The sequence below is a fragment of the Rhinopithecus bieti genome, unplaced genomic scaffold (assembly GCF_001698545.2).
Source record: "Rhinopithecus bieti isolate Rb0 unplaced genomic scaffold, ASM169854v2 scaffold_10347, whole genome shotgun sequence".
Classification (NCBI taxonomy): domain Eukaryota; kingdom Metazoa; phylum Chordata; class Mammalia; order Primates; family Cercopithecidae; genus Rhinopithecus; species Rhinopithecus bieti.
Genome location: NW_016806836.1, coordinates 3157315 through 3178051, shown reverse-complemented (window position 1 = coordinate 3178051; position 20737 = coordinate 3157315). Strand labels below are relative to the sequence as shown.

Here is a 20737-nt window from a genome sequence, read left to right as displayed (position 1 = left end):
ACCCCTGCATTATATGGATTATAAACGTCTAATCCTCATGACACCCCTATGAAGCTGATGCCGTTAATCCCATTTTACAGATGAGGAAAGTGTGGCACAGAGACCTTGCCCAAGGTCACACAGCAGGAAAGGGGTGGAGCCAGGATTCAAATCCAAGCAGTGGGGCTCACTCTCCCTCGGGACTTTGCTGTTACACTGTCTCCCTTCTGAAGATGGGGGATGAACCTGGAGCCCTGAGCTGGTGTCTCCACGGCCTGGAGCTGCCCCAGGGCTCCCAGAGGGGTTGCTCAGTCCCTCCTGTGCCCCACCACAAAAGAATGCAAGAGCCAGAAGGGCTGGTGGCCCCACACTTACTTGCCCTCCGAGCCATAGCTGTTCATGCTGTCCTCAATGGACTCGTGGCTGGCCTGGCGCAGCGTGCGGCTGGGCATCTCCACTGCCAGGCCCGTCTCTGTGCTCCTCTGGATGGCCCCCTTCAGCCTCCGGCTGTCTCCTGGGCAAAGCGGCCAAGAGAGATGGGGAGAGAGACACAGGTGGGAGGGCGACAGAGAGAAGAGTCATCTGGTTAGCAGTGTTTCAGCAGTTGGGGGCTATCCAGCTTCAGCCTCCATCCCCAGTCCATCAACCTCCATGGATCCCCGGCCTCACCAGTAACCACCCCACCAACAAACAGTATTGCATGAGTTTTGTTAAATGATGGATTCATTTACATGTGCTTTTTCTCCCCCTTGAATTCATTTCTCCCCTGAAACCTTCTCCAAATCATTTCTCTTCCTCCTCTTCAGCTACTATTTATTGAGCACCTACTACATGTCCTACTGTGTCAAGTGCTTTGCATGGATTTTGACCAGGGTTTCTTATCCTCAGCACACTGGCTCTGTGGATGGCATACTGCTTTGCAGTAGGGGCTGCCCTGTGCATCACAGAATGTCTAACGGTATCCCTGGCCTTTGCCCACTAGATACTAGTACCACCCAAACCCCACCCCGCTGCAGTCCAGTTGCAGCAATCAAAAATATCTCCAGACATTGCCAAATAGCCCCTAGGCAGCAAAAATCACCCTTGACTGAGGACTACTCGTTCTGAAATCAGATGGCATGAGTTCAAATCCTGGATATCTATCTCAGTGGCTGGGAGACTTTAGGCAAATTACTCAGCCTCTTTGTGCCTCTATTTGCACAACTGTCAAGTGGGAGAATAACAGGCTTTTATGAGGCTAAATGGCCCCCATCAGCAGCCCACTCCTTCCATTCTGTGGTCAAACATCATCTCATCTGAGATCTTTCTTGACCACTCCTGGCCCCTCCAAAATAGCAGCCTTCTCCCACCCCCTGCCCCTCTCTGCCCTGACTCCTGCTTTGGTTTTGCTAACATTTATCACCCAAATGCATTAAACAATATTGGTGTTTTGGCCGCTTCCTCTGTGAAGACCATAATCTCCATGAGGACAGGGAACTTTGTTCACTCTTGAAGCCTCAGCACCAAGAACAGGGTCTAGACCATTGTAGAGCTCAACTAATAGCTGTGGGATGGACCAGTGTCTGCCTTGAGAGCAGCCTTAATCCTCACAACCAACCATAAGGTGGATGCTCCTGTTCATCCCCATCCAGTGCCCAAAACCGGAGGTACAGAGAGGTCAGGACTTGTCCACGCCTGTAGAGCTAGTAAGGCGGGGAGCCAGGACACAGCCCCAGGAGGGTCTCTGCTCCCTGCTCCATGGCCTAGTGATTCAAGGGACTGTGGGCTTGTTAGAGGTGGGGTAGATCATTAGTGGGATCTTTTTCATGGTCCCACAGAGTCCAGATGTGGGCTTATACCCAAGGGGATCCTTCAATGCTTGCTGATTAACCCACTGGGGAAAAGCAGCCCCAATCACACTCAGTCATCCTGCTCCTACCAGAGGACAGGAGAGCTAGGCCTGCATACCAGGAGCAGGGCAAGGCCAGGACACCTCTCGCCAGTCTTCTCCTGGCCTCCCTCCTCCTCCCAGCTCCAGGATGGTCTCTCCTTCCTCCCTGACTCTAAGAATCACACGCACATGTACACACACACATGCATGCGTAGATACAAACACTGTGTTTCTCAGAACGTGTAGCCTCATATTTCTGTCTCCCACACGTGTCTGTGTTATTGAGACACACAGACACCCACATTCAGAAAAGCACACAGCAATACACACACACACACAGGAAGATGCATGCAAAGACAGTGTGTTAATGCAGGTCTGAGTGTGTTCCCAGCGGTCTCCACATGCCTGTCACTCTGTGTGTTTGAGGCTAAGTGGGTAGGTATATACACATCCTCCCTGGGTGTTTCTGAACACGTGGGAGAGCGTGTGTGCCCTTATATCGGTGTTTCTACTCCATTCCATCATCTGTTCTTTCCCTAGCTTGCATCTGCAGCCTCCCTCCATCCTCCATCTCCACTGTTTCTGTATTTTTCTGTGTATAGCAGGTACAGTGACACAGAGAAAGACAGAACCACTCACATGCACATTCAGAAACACAGACTCAGGCAGAGACATCCCTGTACACACACACACACACACACACACACACACACACACACACACACAGCACTGTACATATGTCCCTGTCAGATGTGCAGGAACAAACACCCCCAGCCCCACACTAGGGATACAGACCCATGACTGGGCACCCTGCAGGCAGGCAGCACACACTTGCCCCGGCTCCCTCCCTCTGCTGACCCCTGTTCGGGTCCCCCCACCCTGGTTCCATCTCCACCTACCTGGGTCTGACACATTTCTCCCCGAAGAGGGAGGAAAAGAGCATGACAAACAACTCAATCCCCCAGAGCTGTGCCTTGCATCTGCGTGGCACCCTACAGCCCTGAAAGCAGTTCCCAACTAGGCCCCTAGGATCTGACTCACAGCAGCCCTGGCTCCCCACACAGGTGAGCATGGTTTTGCAGTCAGAAGGCCCAGGTATGGAGACCTGGGGCAAGTTGGACGGCATCTTCCCCACGGAGCTGTTGAGAGGGTTACATGACAGACGTTTCCCACAGTGTCGGGCACAAAGTAGGCCCCGAACATAAAAAGCCCAACCACTGCAGAGGAAGAAAGACCTTCCAATGTCCCCACACCTGCCCTTGCCAACTGTCTTACTGATGCCCTTGTAAATGTATTTTTCCCTTGACACACCACCTTCCCCAAACTGGAGACCATGACTGGACCCAACCACAGCAATGTCCACTGTCCAACCTCCGCCACCTACCCCTTCTGTGGGTCCTCTCTTGCTAACTGGGCCATGGTCCCCAAAGTGACTGTTCCAATGCTTTCCCAACTACCCCCACCAAGATCCATCCATCTCAGGTGGCTGAGATGTGTTCCCTTTGTTCTGCTCTTCCTCACTTCCAAATGTCACTGTGATCGTTAATAGTGAGTGTCAACTTGATTGGGTTGAAGGATACAAAGTATCATTCCTGGGTGGGTCTGTGAAGATGGTGCCAAATGAGATTAACATTTGAGTCAGTGGACTAGGAAAGGCAGACCTGCCCTCAATCTGGGTGGCCATCATCTAATCAGCTGCCAGCATGGCCAGAATAAAAGCAGGCAGAACGTGGATCTCATCTCAGGGTCTGGTTTGGGGACACCTGACCTTAGACAGGCTGGCACCCTAAGCCAGTCAAAGTTCAAAAATCTTCACATAGGTGGGCTCCCGCATCATAACTGTACCTGTACCCATTTACACCCAACCAGAACATTGGGAAGGAAATTTATTTCTCTTTTGTATGCTTCTATGTCATTTGAATTTTTATAATTAATGTATTAATTCTATAATGCAAATGAAGGTAAATACAAACAAATTCATAAATAAATCACAGTTTCAATCATGCCACCATCTTATTTAAAACCTTAGCCAGGCACGGTGGCTCATGCCTGTAATCCCAGCACTTTGGGAGACCCAGGCAGGTGGATCACTTGAGCCCAGGCGTTTCAGACCAGTCTGGACAACATAGAGAAACTCCACCTCTACAAAAAAAACCACAAAAATTAGCCGGGCATGGTGGTGGGCACCTGTAGCAGAGGTAGGAGGATTGCTTGAGCTTGGGAGGTTGAGGCTGGTTGCACTCCAGCCTGGGTGACAGAGTGAAATCCTATCTCAAAAAAAAAAAAAAAAAAAAAAAAAAAAAAAAAACCAAAAACCAAAACCAAAAAAATACCTTAGAATGTTTCTTCACTGCCTGCTGAATTAGGTTCAGTTTTTGCACCCAGGCACCCAAGAATCTCCATTTTCTGACTCCCTCTCCATCAGCTACTGGTCTCCCTCCCAGTCTCTATATCCTAGCCCAGCCAGACACCTCAGTGCTCCATCCTGAGAAATACTGTACATCCTCAATAACTTCCCCATCCTGGTTCTCACTCCTTTCTTTTCCTCCCTTCCTCATCTTCCTATCAAATTTCTAACCATCCTCCATAGTTTAGCTTTAAATAACACCTACAATTTATCAGGCACTCTGTACTTCAGTTTCTTCATCATATAATAGGGATAAAAGCACCAGATTCTCAGAGCTATGTGAGCACTAAATGTTAACAAGCAAGCAATGTAAAAATGTAATAACATTTGGCCGGGCGCGGTGGCTCAAGCCTGTAATCCCAGCACTTTGGGAGGCCGAGACGGGCGGATCACGAGGTCAGGAGATCGAGACCATCCTGGCTAACATGGTGAAACCCCGTCTCTACTAAAATACAAAAAACTAGCCGGGCGAGGTGGCGGGCGCCTGTAGTCCCAGCTACTCGGGAGGCTGAGGCAGGAGAATGGCGTGAACCCGGGAGGCAGAGCTTGCAGTGAGCCGAGATTGCGCCACTGCACTCCAGTCTGGGCGACAGAGTGAGACTCCGCCTAAAAAAAAAAAAAAAAAAAATGTAATAACATTTAACCTAACATTTAACCCTCAGGATGGCCTAGGTAGGCTGGGATACACGGTCAGCCCTCAATAAAGTTGACTATTATTAATATGGTTATTACCATTTTGCTAGATGCCATGCCAAGTGTTTCACAAAGGTATCATCCCACTTAATTCTCACAATAAACCATGAGATAGCTACTGTCCCCCTCTACAGAGAAAGAAAATGAGGATCGAGAAGGTTAAGTAACTTTCCAAAGGACATGCACGAGTACTAATGGTGGAGCTAGACTTCAACTCCAGGCTATTCTGGCTCCAAAGCCATGTTTCAAATGCACCCTAAAGTAAACTCACCAAGCTCCACACCAGAACTCTAACGCCATGTCTTCCACAAAGACGTCTCTCATCAGACTCCTTGAGTCCTAGGGGCATTTCAGTCTTCACTTCTCTTGGGGTAACTATTCCACGGCACCTTGAAACACAGTTCTCATCCATCTAGTCAATGTCTGTGTTTACAGCATGAGCTCATTCGTCATTTACTTCCATTCAGCACCAGGGACAGCGCCCACACTGCCCATCCCCACTGAAAGTGTGTTAAATTGAATTGGCTTTAGGATGTGTCCCCAAGAAAAATGTAAATTCTCTCTGGTAAAGAAAACAAGTAGATCTCACTCTGCTGTTTATACTTGAATATGAATGTGTCTAATGTACGTTCTCCCAAAAGTAAGGATTCATAAGGAACAGGATAATAAAACGATGATAAATTATGAAAACAGATTCTATTGTTTTTAGCATTTACCCTGTACCGTGTACAAATTATATATACATATATAATTTAACCCCACCATAACTCTGAAAGACAAGTATTATTATCCTAATTTTACAACAAGGAAACAGGCTCAGAGCAGTTCAGCAACTTGTCCAAGGTTATACCAGGTAAGACAGAGCTAGGCTCGAAACCAGGTCTGTGTGAAAACAGCTCATCATATATTCTTAACCATGAGACCTCAGGGATGTGGTGGGGGGAGGGAGAAGGAGAGAACTCAACCAGTCCCCACTCTGACATTTTATTGAAGATGGACATTATCAGCTTTGACTTCCAGATGAGAAGCCCCAAGCCGAGAGAGGCTCCATGACCTGTTCTAGGTTCCCAGGCTCTAAAATCACTAACCACATCCTGGTCAGTGTGTGTCCACTCCGAGTCCATAGAGCAGCCTGTGAAGTTCCCCCAGACACAAGAGCTCTCGGTGACTGGGCTATTTTAAACCAGGATGCAAAAGGCACCAAGGCCCTTGGCTCACTGCTTCCCCTTCCCACAGCAACTACTCTTTCTGTCTCTCTGAGATAAATACCCTGGAGGCTGCTGCCTCTTCTTCCTCCATGGTCAACCTCTCCCTGGCCTAGTTATTCCCAGTGACTTGGGCCTCATATGCCTCCCTTGTCCAGGTCTTGAAGTCCATCTGAAAATCAAGGGCTGAGAACCATCTGCAGGTACCCAGGCCTCCACGGCACTGATGTTGCCTCTGGTTGTGTCTCCAAGGATGGGAGGAGGAAGCACAACCCTGATTACTTCTGTGAGGGCCCTAACCTTCCCCTTCTTCTCCCTGGAGCTATAGGAAGCTGCCCTCCCTTAAAATAAGAGACGGTTTCATCTGGAGGGAACTTAGGGATCACCCAGATCAATACCTTTATTGTACAGAGGGCAACTGAGGCTCAAAGAAGGACAGAAGTCAAAGGCCATGTTGATATTAGAATTCAGGCTGGGGACAGTGGTTCATGGTTGTAGTCCCAACATTTTGAGAGGTCAAGATGGGAGGATTGCTTGATCCCGAGTTCAAGACCAGCCTGGGCAATATAGTGAGACCCTGCCTGTGGAAAAAATTTAAAAATTACTAGCCGACACTGTAGTCCCAGCTACTCAGGAGGCTGTGGTGGGAGGATTGCTTGAGCCCAGGAGTTTGAGGCTGCAATGAGCTATGATCACGTTGCTGCACTCCAGCCTGGGTGACAGAGACCCTGTTTCAGGAAAAAAAATTCAGGTCTTCTAACTGCTAATCTCCCTGCTCCTTTCCAGTTGACAGCCTTTCACTATTTCTAGAGCATCTTCAGGAGGCAGCATGGCCTAATGGTTAAAAGCATAGACAATGGAGCCTGAATGCTTGGGTTGTAAACCTGGACCCAGTCACTCTACTAGTTGTGTGATCTTGATAAAGTTACTCAACCTCTCTGTGGCTCAGTTTCCTCCTCTATGCTAACTGGTGTCCACACCACCAGAGTGTCCTCTTTAGCCAGTTTCTTCTCTACTCAGCAGCCCATCTGAGCTTCCCAAACCTCAATTGTGAACACACCATCCCTGTGATTAAAATCCTTCAATGACACCCCATTGCCTGCAGAATAAATTCCAATTTAACACACACTGTCTTTCTGACATGGTCCCAATTTACATTTCCAGCCTCAATTTTTCCCTTTTCCCTAGTGTTCTCTACATTCTATTCACGATGAATAATTCCAAATCTTCCATGTGACCAGCTGCCCCTCTAATTTCTTATCCATCATCCTGCATACAAAAGTCTCAGCAATCTCTTCTCTTCTGGAGAAAGGTGCTTTTTAAAACAACTGTTTGTTGCAGGATAATACACATAAAGAAAACTGCACAATTATATATCACACAGTGTTAAGTGTATACCCTGATGACCATTACCAAGTTCTATGGAACCAGCACCCAGATCAAGAAGCAAAACACTACCAGTGCCCTACAGAAGGCCCACATGCCACTTCCAGTTACTTTCCACCAAAAGTAGCATTATCCTAACTTCTAACAGCACAGACTGGTTTTGTCTATTTTGCAGTTTTCACTACATAAAATCACCTAGTGTATATTCTTTAGCATCTGGCTTCTTTTACCCAAAACGACATTTGTGGGGTTCATCCATGTTGATTGTTTCATTGTAGTTCATTCATTCTCATGACTTATTGTAGTACATTGTGTGAATATATCAAAATGATTTTCATTCATTCTATTGCTGATGAGCATCTGGGTGGGTAACCTCCAGTAATGGGATATTACAAATAGCTCTGCCAAAACATTCTTGTATGTGTCTTTTGGTGACGATTTCTGTGCAGTTCTTCAGGGCACATACCTAGGAGTGCAACTGCTGGGTTACAGGATATGCATTTGAAATGCGTTTTAGGTGGGTTAACCACGGTGTGGACTGGGAAGGTTAACACGTTAGACTATCATTCAGCAGGAAGCAATGTTCTGAAGAAATGAGGCTAAAAATGGGAATGTTTTGAGGAAAACGATGGTGGAAAGACTGTTGATTTACTGTATATCTGGCTCACATTTATATTCCCCAAATGTAATCTTTGTTAAGAGAATATGTATAAAGGGCAAACAGCACCCAGAACAGGAGAGGAAGGAGGGGGAAAGGCCTGGAATACAGCTGGCATTCAATAAATGCTGGCTATTATTATTAACCTCTCTAATGGTCAGTGGTCAACTGCTCACTGATACCACCTCTAGTAAACTCGTTATTTCATCGATTCTAAGACAAGCATTTTTTCAAGATGTGAATGGCAACCAATGGCATGTCAGAGTTAAATTCTGACATGTTTTAGCTTCCTTGGTGGTATATAAAGTTGTGACTTGCAACTGAAGGCCTCTAAAATGCAATGAAGTCCACAGCAAAGAACTGGTGCGTGCAGGAACTGTCCGTGGTGCTGACTGAACAGAGAGGACTGGGCCTGCCTAGGGCGAAGGTGGGGTTCACAAGGGAGATTTTAGAACTACGAAGCATCCCTATCCTGTGGTTGTTTTTAAACTACAATTCCTTCCCACTGGCTTGCTGATGCCTGAAATCCCACCCTCAAAGAATCACCTTTCCACATAAAGACAGGAACTTCCATTTATCAAGTTGAACCAGAGCCTATGAGAGGTGCTTACCATTCATCATTTCATGTAATCTTCACAACCAGCAGTGAAGTAAGTATTGTGTTCATTTTCAGAAGGGAAAGCTGAAGCTCAGGGGTTAATGAACCCGCCCATAATTACAAAGCTGGCACGTGGGATGTGATCCTGGTTCAACGCAGACCAGAGTGCAATTTTTGCCCTTTAGGCTGCTCTACACTGGAGGGAGGGATGAGTGCCTCAGACCTTTTCCCAAGAGGATTTGAAGAGGAAAGAGGGAGAGATCATAAAGACACAGAGATGAAATGAGTGAAAGCAAGAGAGGCAAAAGGCACATGATAAGGATTTGAGAACCCGAGAGAGGGAGAGGAAAGATTTTGTGAGAATCAGCTGGGTAATAAATACAGAATGTGCTTTGTAACTCTAAAGAGTTATGCCCCTGGAAGGAAACGTTACTCTCACTTATCCAACAAAATATACATTTATTGAGCTCATTTCCTATGCCATGCTGTTCTTGGCTCTGGGGATTTGAATAAGATACAGTATTTGACCTTAAGGAACTTACAGTGGGGAGGGGACATGAAACAGATAAGTAATTATCATTCAACAAACTCTTTACTAATTGCCTATTCAGGGCCAGATCCTGTGCTGTAGACTTATAGATGAATTAAACCCAGACCTTGCTGAAACTCCCAGTCTACCAGAAGAGATAGGCAAGAAAAGGGGAAATTGTGCAATAATTACAAGGCAGCATAATGTAAGGGCAGAGATATACACAGAATATTATGGGAGCTGAGGAGAAGGGTAATTAATGCAGCACTGGAGTTAGAGCCACGGTGTGGGTTGTAAGCAGAATTGACTCAATGCTGAATTATACTTGATTGCAAATAAAATCAGAAGATTTCATTGTACATGGAAGCACTACTTTTCAGTACAACTGAAGGTTATATTGACAAATAAAAACATGTAGACAGAGTGAAGGGGAAAATGTGGAACCAAATGAAAACTGAAGACAAGAAGTCCCGGAAGCAGAGGAAATGCATTTGGGGTGGGGGAGTCCTGTGCTGAGCAGGGGTGGTCAGGGGAAAGTCATTTACTCTCCTCAAGCCAACGTGGAAAGACTTTCTAAAGAAGAGGCATTTCCGCGATCCTCGGAAGGAAGACAACTCACAGCCCCACAAAAAGCTGTTTTTCCTCAGGAAGCTATTTCCATCAGCATTTGGGACAAGCTAAACAAGCCTTGGAAGGAACTGGGTTGTGGGCAAAAGGTAGAGTCTATGGCCCCATATGGCACTGGGAAACTACACAATCCACAGAGCATTCAAGACTTCCAGGATTTGCCCCAAACCTATACTACAAGTCTGCCATGATGCACATACCAGGTGTTCTATCCACACGGAATTACTCATCATTCACCAAATACAGCCCACGTACTTCCGTCTTCTTAGGAGAACAGGCTCTGGAGCCAGAAAAACTGAGTTTGGGACTTGAAGCGTGCCTCTGCCACTTTCTGAGTAAACTAAAGAAAGTTACTGAACCAATCTGAGCCTAAGTTCCCCTGCAAAACAGGAAAAATAATAGAACCCACTCCACCTATTGTAAGGATTAAATGCATTAGTAAGCTCTTACTAGGTTATGCTGCAGTAACAAGTTACCCCCAAATTTCAGTGGTTTACAGAACAAAGTTCTTGTTCATACTTAACATACTTTTTTTCTTTTTGGAGATGGACTTTTGCTCTGTGGCATGTACTGGAGTACAGTGGTGCAACCTTGGCTCACTGCAACCTCTGTCTACCAGGTTCAAGTGATTCTCCTGCCTCAACCTCCCAAGTAGCTGGGGTTACATGCATGCACCACCATGCCTGGCTAATTTATTTTCCCTTTTTGTACTTTTAGTAGAGATGGGGTTTCACCATATCGGCCAGGTTGGTCTCAAACTCCTAACTTCAAATGATCTGCCTGCCTCAGCCTCCCAAAGTGCTGGGATTACAGGCATGAGCCACTACGCCCAGCCATACTTAACATACTTTATGAGTTAGCTATGGCTCTATCCCACAAACTCTTCTGGGACCCAGGGTGAAGGGGCCAGCCCTACCTGGGACAAGCTGGTCTCATGGTAGAACAATGATGGAACCATAAGGGAGTTCTTCCAGCTGCTGCACGTTTCTCTATGTGTATTTCAAAACTTTTAAAAGAAAAGGAAGGGAAAGAAATATGGCCTCTAACAGAGAGACAATGCCAAACGTGTAGGGGAGGCAGGGAAGCTCCCTCCTCCCCACACACACTGGAAAGAAAACTCCTCAAGGCACCAAATGGTTTGTTCCAACAAGGTAGCATGTTAGCCCATGATAGCACAGATCCATGTTAATTGTGAAATAAATCTCTCATACCCCTTGTGGGACTGAACTCAATGACATACCATATGCACAATGACTGTCACAGTAAGATACATGCACTCAGTAAATTGCAGCTACTATTATAAATAATACTCTGAGATAGAGAGTAGTGTCCCTGATTCTCAGAAACTCTCAGAAAACTGAGGCTCTGAGAACTGAAGCATTTTGCCCAAGGTCCCACAGCAAGTAAAGGCTGGAGAGGAGGAATGCAAAACAAATCCGCTCCGTCCAAACAAAGCTGAACACAAGTGTTCACAGTAGCATTAACTGTGACAGTCAAAAAGTGGACACAGCCTGAATGTCCATCCATGGATGAATGAACAAATTGTGGTATATCCATGCAATAAAGTATTATTCACCCATAAAAAGCATGCAGTACTGGGCCGGGCATGGTGGCTCACGCCAGTAATCCCAGCACTTTGAGACGCCAAGATGGAAAGATCACCTGAAGTCGGGAGTTTGAGACCAGCCTGACCAATATGGTAAAATGTTGTCTCTACTAAAAATACACAAATTATCTGGGCTATGGTAGTGTGTGTCTGTAATCCTAGCTACTCAGGAGGCTGAGGCAGGAGAATCACTTGAACCCAAGAGGCTGAGGTTGCAGTGAGCTGAGATGGCGCCACTGCATTCCAGCCTGGGTGACAGGGAGACTCTGTCTCAAAAAAAAAAAAAAAAAAAAAAAAAAAGAATGCATTATCTATACATGCTTCAACATATATGAACCTTGACATTATGCAAGCAAGAGAAGCTGGTCATAAAAGACCATCTCTTCTATGACTCTACTTATTTGAAATGTCCAAGATAGGTAAGTCCATAGATCTAGAAAGCAGACTAGTGGTTGCCAAGGACCAGAGGGAGGGGCAAATGGGATATGACTGCTCACGGGTACAGGGGTGACAATAATATTCTACAATTGACTGTGGTGATGGTTGCACAACTCTGTGAATATATTAAACATTAAAACGCATTGTTCACTTTAAACTAGTAAACTGTATGGTATGTGAATTATATCTCAACAAAGTTTATATACATTTCCTTCCAATTCATCTCATCTCCCAGGCTAGGCTGTTAACCCCTATTCTACACTGACCCCAAGAGGGTCAAGGAGCCCATAGTATGGCAAGGAGGCTCCCCCTGAGCCAGAAGCAGTGTGGAAAACCTGCTGCAAAGGCCAGAGAAGGCCAAGCCATACAGTCTGGCCCCTCAGATGTCATCTTCAGATAACACATGTGAACATGTATCCCCACAAAGGCCCACAGATGAAAACATGCAGTGGATACATGGGGAGCAGGGATGTAGGGGATGGGTTGGGGTTGGAAATGAGGGAATTCCTTCCTCCCAGTCCCACCAGGGCAAGCCTCAGGCTCCCCACCACCACCTTCCTCAATCAACACATGGCCAGCTTCCTCCAGAACCTGCAAGACCTAGAGCTAGCAAGGCTCAATTAAGACCACCTGAAACCACCTGGCACCAGCACTCACCACAGCAAACCCACCTTGGACTAGCTGTTCTCAGTACCGAGGCTGTAGTGATGTTGGGCTTAGGCAGCACATCCCCTGTTGCTCCAGCTTGGCTCATCCACGTTCCACAACTACTTAAAATCCATCTCTCTCCAGGATAGCAGCTAACCTGGTGTCCACTAAGGTTTCCCAAGAACCTCCCACATACGTGCTTAATGCACGCTGGGTCTCCTACTCCTTGGATGAGCAGCGCTACCCTTTATCTTGAAGCAGTTTAAACAAACTCTTCCTTGATTTGGCCTCAGCAGAGTTGCACAGCAGCTGGGCCCCACGTTGGCTAAGGCACCTCCGTTGGTTGCTTTTCTCTCTCTCAAATGAGGGCAGGGACACTGGCTGGCACAAAGCAGGTCCTCCACACAGACACCAAAGTCTGAAGGAATTCCAGCTCATGGCTTCTCAACTTCAATGTGCAAATGGATCACACAGGAATCTTGTTAAAATGCAGATTCTAATTCAGCAGGTGTCAGGTGAGGCCTGAGATTCAGCATTTCTCACAACTCTTAGGTGAGGTCAATGCTGCTGGTCTTTGGCCCACACATTGAGTAGCAAGATTCTAGCCCATTCCATCACTCTTTTCTGATTTCTTTGCCTTCTTCATTGTTCAAGGAGCCTCTTGAAAATGGATAAAAGTTGCTCTCTCTTAGAAAAGGACCTGCCAGCACATACACACAGTATGTTGCATAAACTTTGGGAGCCTGCAGTCCCTGGGTTAAAAGCCATTCTTCTTCATCTTTTTTTCTTTTTCCTTTTTGAAGAGACAGGCTGTTACCCAGGCTGGAGTGCAGTGGCACAATCACAGCTCACTGCAGCCTTGCCTTCCCAGGCTCAAGTGATCCTCCCACCTCAGCCGGTACTACAGGTGTACACCACAATGCCTGGCTAATGATTTTTTGTAGAGACAGGGTCTCGCCACATTGCCCAAGCTTGTCTCCAACTCCTGGGCTCAAGGGATCCTCCTGCCCTGGCCTTCCAAAAAGCTCAGATTACAAGCATGAACTACCTACCATGCCTAGCCTAAAAGCCATTCTTTTGCATACACAAACCTGCAAACCTTAGTTCCTGTGGAAAAGAGGATGCAACAGGGGATAGAAAAAGAAAAAGCCTTGGCAGGGAGTCAGAACTCCTAGATCTTGTCCCAGCTCCACTACTGACTTCCGGTGTGACATCAGACAACTTTCTGCTCCTCTCTTGAGCTTCAGTTTTCCCACCATGAGAGGAGTGGACTAGAATGGGGATGATAAATAGGTTTTCTTTTTTTTTCTTTTCTTTTTTTTTTTTTTTTTTTTTGCCAACTCTGCTAGCTGTTGCCTGAAATACCCTGTGCTAAGAATTCTTAGACTGTGCCTGGACTTGGCAGAAAAGGATGCCATGATTGATTGGTGATGCCTGCCATGGTCCCAGGAAAGGGGGCCTTGATTGATTGGTGTTGTCTGCCAAGATCCCAGGCCTGGAGGGTGACGGGCTTCCTGCCAGATGTCCGCCTACCCCAGAAAGCCCTTCCAGCTGTGACATTCCACACAGCTCATTCACAGTCATGCCAGACTGGGGAAAGAGAAGTCTGTGCCTGTCCTCAAGGGGGCAGGAAGGGATAATTCTTTAAGCTTCTGGCTTCTCAAACCTGCCGCCCTACAGCCCCCTTTGAGAAGAGGTAGCAGAATCCCTGCTCAGTGGTAGAGGACAGCATGTCCTTGTGCTCCCATCCTTCCCTATTTTTAACTCCAAGGACAGCAGCTCAGGCAGAAGCTGAAGTATGGAAGGGCCACCCAGCCTCTGAGGGAGGGAACCACACCCCACCCTCATTCCCAAACTGCTCCATGGTTGGCCAAGTGAGAGCCGAGGCAAGGGACAGAAGGTTCCTCACCTCCCGTGTGAATCTCTCACAGCCCCATCCTATCCTTCCCCAGACAGGGCCAGTCACCCTTCCTTGGTACACCCACAGACCTCTCTGCTAGTCCCTATCCTGCTGCACCCTGTATTTGTTCATTCATACACCCCATTTACATATATGTGCCAGCCTTCATACTAGTGCCGAGAACGCAGCATTGAACAAGACCGAATGGGGGTCCTCACCCACTGAGCTCTTCTAGTCTAGGGTGGAAGACAGACAGCAAACAGGAAGGCAGCATAATTCTGTAGTTACAACTATAGTCTAAGTGCTTAGAAGAGAACTGTACCATGGTCACCCCACGTGCCTGTGCACGCCTCAAGAACTGGATGTTCTCACTCATCTTTCTATCCCTGGAACCTAAGGCCTAACTTGGCAGAAAGGAGGGTTCAGAGATTATTTGTTGATTGAAAATATTACACAAGAGACATCATGTGAAGCTTGAGAGCCCTACAGAAGCCTGTCTCAGACTAGATGAGATTCATTCATTCATTCACTCACAAAGTAATTTTTTGAGCACTTTCTACATATCCAGCACTGTTCTAGGCACTGGACCTAGAGCAGGAAACAAAATAAGGAAAAACGAACTGTCCTCCTGAATCTCCATGCTAGGAGAGGCAAGCAAACATCAAGCCAGACAAATACAGAAAGATAGAGAGGATACTAGAAGGCAATGAGGGCGGGGATGAGTGTTTCTCTCTGAAACAGAGTGATCACAGAAAGCATTCCCAAAACAGGGAACAGAAACATAAAGGCCCATGGCAGGCATGTCTGGTATGTTCGAAGGAGACAACAGTGGCTCTAGCAGACAGAGCAAGGTAGAGTGGTGTGAGATGAGGTTTGAGATGATAGGGCAGGAGGAGAGGGCAGACTGAAAAACTGACACTCCTCACACCAAGCTGGCATATAATGGATGGAAGAGATGGTGATGATGATGATAATGACAATGACGATGTGATGATAAAAGCAGCCAGCATCCATTGGGCACGGGTGACAGGTGCCATGCTACTCAATTAACATGGATTTCTTTACCTAATCCCCACAACAATCTGTGAAATATGTCCTGTATCATACCCATTTTACAGATAGGGAAGCTGAGGTTCAACAAAGTTTACGCAGCCTGGAGGTGGCAGGGCTGGGACAGGAACACTGGCCGTCTGGAGCCAAAGTCCACTGGTTCGCTAATCACACTCTGTCCTGTTCCACATGCACCATGAATACCAGTTTCCTCCCTCCCAGAGTTCCTAAATCTTTTGGAGTCCTTTGAAAATCTGCTGGGAGCTGCTTTTCCCCAGAGAAAAGTTTTGATTTTCTCCAGGAAAAAAAAGAGATGCACAATGATATAACTTGAACATAATTTCAAGAGGTTCAAGGTTATAAACTCCAGCCCTAAAAGTAAACATTTTGTAAGCATTTATAGCAAAAACAAGAATTTTCAGAATTTTCCAAAGATGCAATAGGGGAACACGAGTGTCTGCAATACCAGCTAAAACCACTTCTATACAATTTGTCAAGAGCCTATCAGGAATAAGGCACTTGTAGAATCATATCTCATTTAAACCTCGTTTTAGTTCTGTGAGGTGATTATAATCAGGATCCCTTTACAAACTAGGAAACTGAGACACAGAAAGTTTAAGTAACTTGCCCAGGGTCACAGAGGTGGTATCTGGCAGAACTGAAATTAACCACATATCTAGCTGGCTCCAGACCTCAGTCTCTATTCCAGACATTCTCTTCTGGCTTCTCCAATGGCATTTCTTCATCTTCCCAGACAAGGGAAGAAACTTGCTCAAGGTCTCACAGCTCAGCACATCTGGAGTAGCCATTAGCCACATGTGAACACTTAAACTTTAAACTTTAAAAAAAAAATTAAGAATTCAGTCCTCAGTTGAACAGATCACACTTCAAGTGCTGAGTAGCCACCTGTGACTAGCGGCTACAGTATTGCACAGCGCAGGCACAGAACATTTTTATCATTGCAGAAATGTCCATTGGGCAGCGCTGGGTTAGAACTTGGTCTCTTGACTCCCAGCTTCAGTTTTTCCACTGTCAGAGGCTATTAGACATTAGATTTGCTTGATAAATGAAGTTGAGCTCAAAGAGGAGACAGGAGGTGGGTACAGTGGTCCATACCTATAATCCCAGCGGTTTGGGAGTCCAAAGCAGAGGATCATTTCAGCCCAGGAGTTTGAGACCAGCCTGGGCAACATAATGAGACCCTGTCTCTAAAAAAAATTTGAAAATTAGTCAGTCGAGGTGGCTTGTGCCTGACTACTTGGGAGTAGTCAAGCTACTTGGGAGGCTGAGGTTTGAGCCCAGGAATTCAAGGCTGCAGTGAGCTATGATCACACCACTGCACTGTAGTCTGGGTGACAGAGAAAGACCCTGACTCTAAAAATAATTTTTTAAGTGGGTGATTTTCCTACCCACTTAAAAAAAATGATACTGATGATGCTGATAACAATGACTGCCATTTAGTAATAACTTTTTCACAATGTACCCCATCAACTGGAGCAGGGCTGGGCATGTATTAAGCACTCAATAAAACTGTCTTTGATGTTGAATTTACCATGCAAATGTCTTACAGAGCAGTAATAATAATAAATTTCTATGAAGTGAATGCCTTACGGCTGCACTGCGCCCAACCACACCTAATGTCATAAGCGTGACACGTCACACAATCCTTCCAATAACCTGAGGGGTAAGCACTGTTATTATCTCTATTTACAAATGAGGACACCGAGACACAGCGAGGTTATGTCATTTGTTTAAAGACACAGCTGATAAGGTAGAAGAAAAAAAGGGAGAGGGTGGTTTAAACCCAGGTCTTTCTGAATTTAAAATCTATATATTTTTTGCCTCCCAAATCAACAGAGTATTTTGTGTACAACAAAGGCCTGTACAAATGTTACTTACCAGTATCATCACAATATGATAATGTCTCTTTTTTTTTTTTTTTTTTTGAGACAGAGTGTCGCTCTGTCGCCCAGGCTGGAGTGCAGTGGCATGATCTTGGCTCACTGCAAGCTCCGCCTCTCGGGTTCACACCATTCTCCTGCCTCGACCTCCCGAGTAGCTGGGACCACAGGCGCCTGCCACCAAGCCTGGCTAATTTTTTGTATTTTCAGTAGAGACAGTGTTTTACCATGTTAGCTAGGATGGTCTCGATCTCCTGACCTCATGATCCGCCCGTCATCACAGTATGAGAACTTATTTTTTTTAGAGATTGGGCTTTGCTGTTGTCCAGGTTGGAGTACTATGACACAATTGCAGCTCACTGTAACCTTAAACTCCTGGGCTCAGCATTCCTTATACCTCAGCTTCCTGAGCAGCTAGGACTACAAGTACACACCACCACATCTGGCTGATTTTTATTTATTACAGAGATGGGGGTCTTGCTATGTTACTCAGCCTGGGCTGGAACTCCTGGCCTCAAGCAATCCTCCTGCCACCTCAGCTTCCCAAAGTGCTGGGCTTACAGGCATGAGATAAGCCACTGTGCCCAGCTCAACATGTGAAGATTAATGGGCCCAGGGGGAAGAAGGATTTTCCACATTCGAGCTGCCTGTCAACGGAATGGGGAGCCCCTGGGAGATTGTAAGCTCTCTTTCCTGTTGCTAGAGGCACCCAAGGGAGAATAAACTCCTACCCAGCAGGCAGACTGGGATGGGAACTGGGCTGTGGTCCCCAGATGGGACACTGGATCAGCACAGAGAATCCCAAATGTGGTTGAATATCAGAATCGCCTGGGAGCTTGTGAAACAACAGAGTCCAGGCTGCATGCCCGATTTTTAATTGAGTGGTCTGGGTTGGGGATCAGGATCCTGGCTGCTGACAAAAGGCACATGCAGAGCAGGTTGAGAGTCACAGACGAACGAAATGCTGAGTGTCCTTCGTACCCAAGATCACTGGATTGCAGAAGCCACTAAAGGAACTCAGGACACACTCTTAAAAAACACAGGATTTGCCTAATAATAATGAAGGCATGCTCTGGCCAGTTACTGTGCCAAGCATGATACCCGTGTCCCCATAGACCCCTCCTCCCCAGGCTCCTCTACCCTCCTTCCACTTTTCAACTCCAGCATCCTCTCTTCCAGGAAGCCTCCCCTGATTCCCAGAGCTGGGGACCCCTCTTTGGAGTCCCACACAGAAAAGATTCTCACTTGTGAATGTCTGTGTCTATGTTTACCCGCTGCCACTCCAGGCTGTGACAATGCCAGTGTCTCACTCAAGTCCCTGCGCCCAGCACCTAGGGCCTGACCCAGTGGAGGTGCTCACTAAACATCTACAGAGAGGACTTGCTCTGCTCCTTGAAGGATGGACAGAGGAGGCAGCGAATAAAGCAGCCGCTGCAGGGAGGAAGTAATCCAGGTCACCAGGTTGGAAGGAGACAGAACCTACAAATTTTCCCCGCCACTGTTCAGAAGAGGCCTGGGCTATTTATAGCTCACAAGCCTTCTGCTTCTTGCATTTAAAAGCAGGGCCAGGCATAGAATAAAATCCTGGGGAGGTCTGTCAGTTTTCAAATTTATTTATTTATTTTCTATAAGAACGGGGGCAGAAAGCAGGGACAAAAATGAACCATGGCTATTAGGGTGAGCTGCCTCGTGCTGTCCCTAGGCCTGAATTGCCAAGTCTGTTGACAGAAGAGTGGCAAGCAGTTCTAGACCTGATCCTAGAAATCAGAGTGTCCCTGTGGAGAACGGCCTGTGAAGGTCCTTTTAAGGTGATTTTCAAATGGTAGCTTCAGCTTACAAACTAGTATTACAGCATGACCCTGCGTTGGTTTAAATATGTGTTCTTGTGTGTGCGTGCACGCGCACGCGCACACACCCCTAGAGAGAAATAGCCCTAGTGGTGAAGCATTCTACTTTTGGACTACAGAATTTGAGACATTTTAATTTTCTTTTTGTGTGCTTTCTCTGCATTTTCCCAAAATTGCCACCATGGGTGCACATAGCATATACAGTTTTACGAGGATGTTAGACTCAAGGAAACCAGCTCTGCCACTTGCTAGCTGTCTAACCTTGGGAGAATTACCCAATTTCTTCATCCGTAAAGTGGGAACAGTGACAGAACCTTTCTTAGAGGTTTGCTCCAAGGATTGTATAAGGTAACATATGTGAAATCCTAGCACAGCATCTGGAATGTGGCATGTGCTCAGGAAATGCCAGCTAGTATAACTGGACAAGCATTTGTAACTCGTGAAAGCATGATACCGTTTTTAAAAATTAAAACCATAAATGGCGACTCTCCCACTCCTGGGTGTGGAAGGAGCCCTGAGAAGGGATTGGATCGTGGCTGACTGAGGAGGGCTCAGGGGCCTGAGTTCCAACTTGACCTGCCTGAAAATGTGCAAATGACTCCTCCTCTTGATCAGTTTTCTGACTTTGAAAAGGTTGGTGGAAGGGGGTGGATGTTAAGTCCTGCTCCTCTAAGCAGAGGCCCCAGAGGACTGACGATGTAACTCGGATCTCCAAGAAGGAGCTGATCCTGGTCCCACCCGGTCCCTTTCCTAGCTCCATTTCTTCCCTGTGTCCACTTCCTAATGCACCTGCTTTGTCCCCCTGAGACACAAATAAACCCCAGGAAGCTTCTTCCTAACCACACAGGACCCCAGTGGTCTGGGGCACCTTCCCCACATCCAGCCTGGTAGTCAGCCTCTCGCCCTTCAAGGTGGGACTCAGCACTCTCTGCTCAATGGAGTCACCATTATCTGCTCTGCTTGTCTTTTCTCCTGGGCTGAGAAAGTCCTGGTCCTATTTAGCACCATAACTCCAGTGCCCAGCACACTGGAGTGGGCCAGTGAATATTTGTTGACTGCAAAAAGAATGCTATAAAATATGATCCAGGGCAGTGCCAAGCAGCAGGTAGGCTCACAGACTTGAGTGTCTGGCAGGTCTGTGTTTGAACTTATTATTATACATATATTTTGAGATGGAGTTTCGCTCTTGTTGCCCAGGTTGCAGTACAGTGGCGTGACCTTGGCTCACTGCAACCTCCACCTCCTGGATTCAAGTGATTCTCCTGCCTCAGCCTCCTGAGTAGCTGGGACTACAGGCATGCGCCACCATGCCCTGCTAATTTTGTATTTTTAGTAGAGACGGGGTTTCTCCATGTTGGTCAGGCTGGTCTCGAACTCTTGACCTTAGATGATCCA

The 20737-nt window shown here is 46.6% G+C and overlaps 1 protein-coding gene across 2 annotated transcripts in view; it reads right to left on the bottom strand.

The window, feature by feature from the left end:
- RIMS4 (regulating synaptic membrane exocytosis 4) overlaps positions 1 to 20737 on the bottom strand; it is a 59607-nt gene that overhangs the window by 19497 nt on the left and 19373 nt on the right. For both annotated transcript variants that reach the window (XM_017877998.1, XM_017877997.1), the window contains exon 2: positions 355 to 493. In XM_017877998.1, the coding sequence (XP_017733487.1) occupies positions 355 to 431 (77 nt within the window). In that variant the 5' untranslated portion in view covers positions 432 to 493. The remainder of the gene's footprint in view (positions 1 to 354; positions 494 to 20737) is intronic.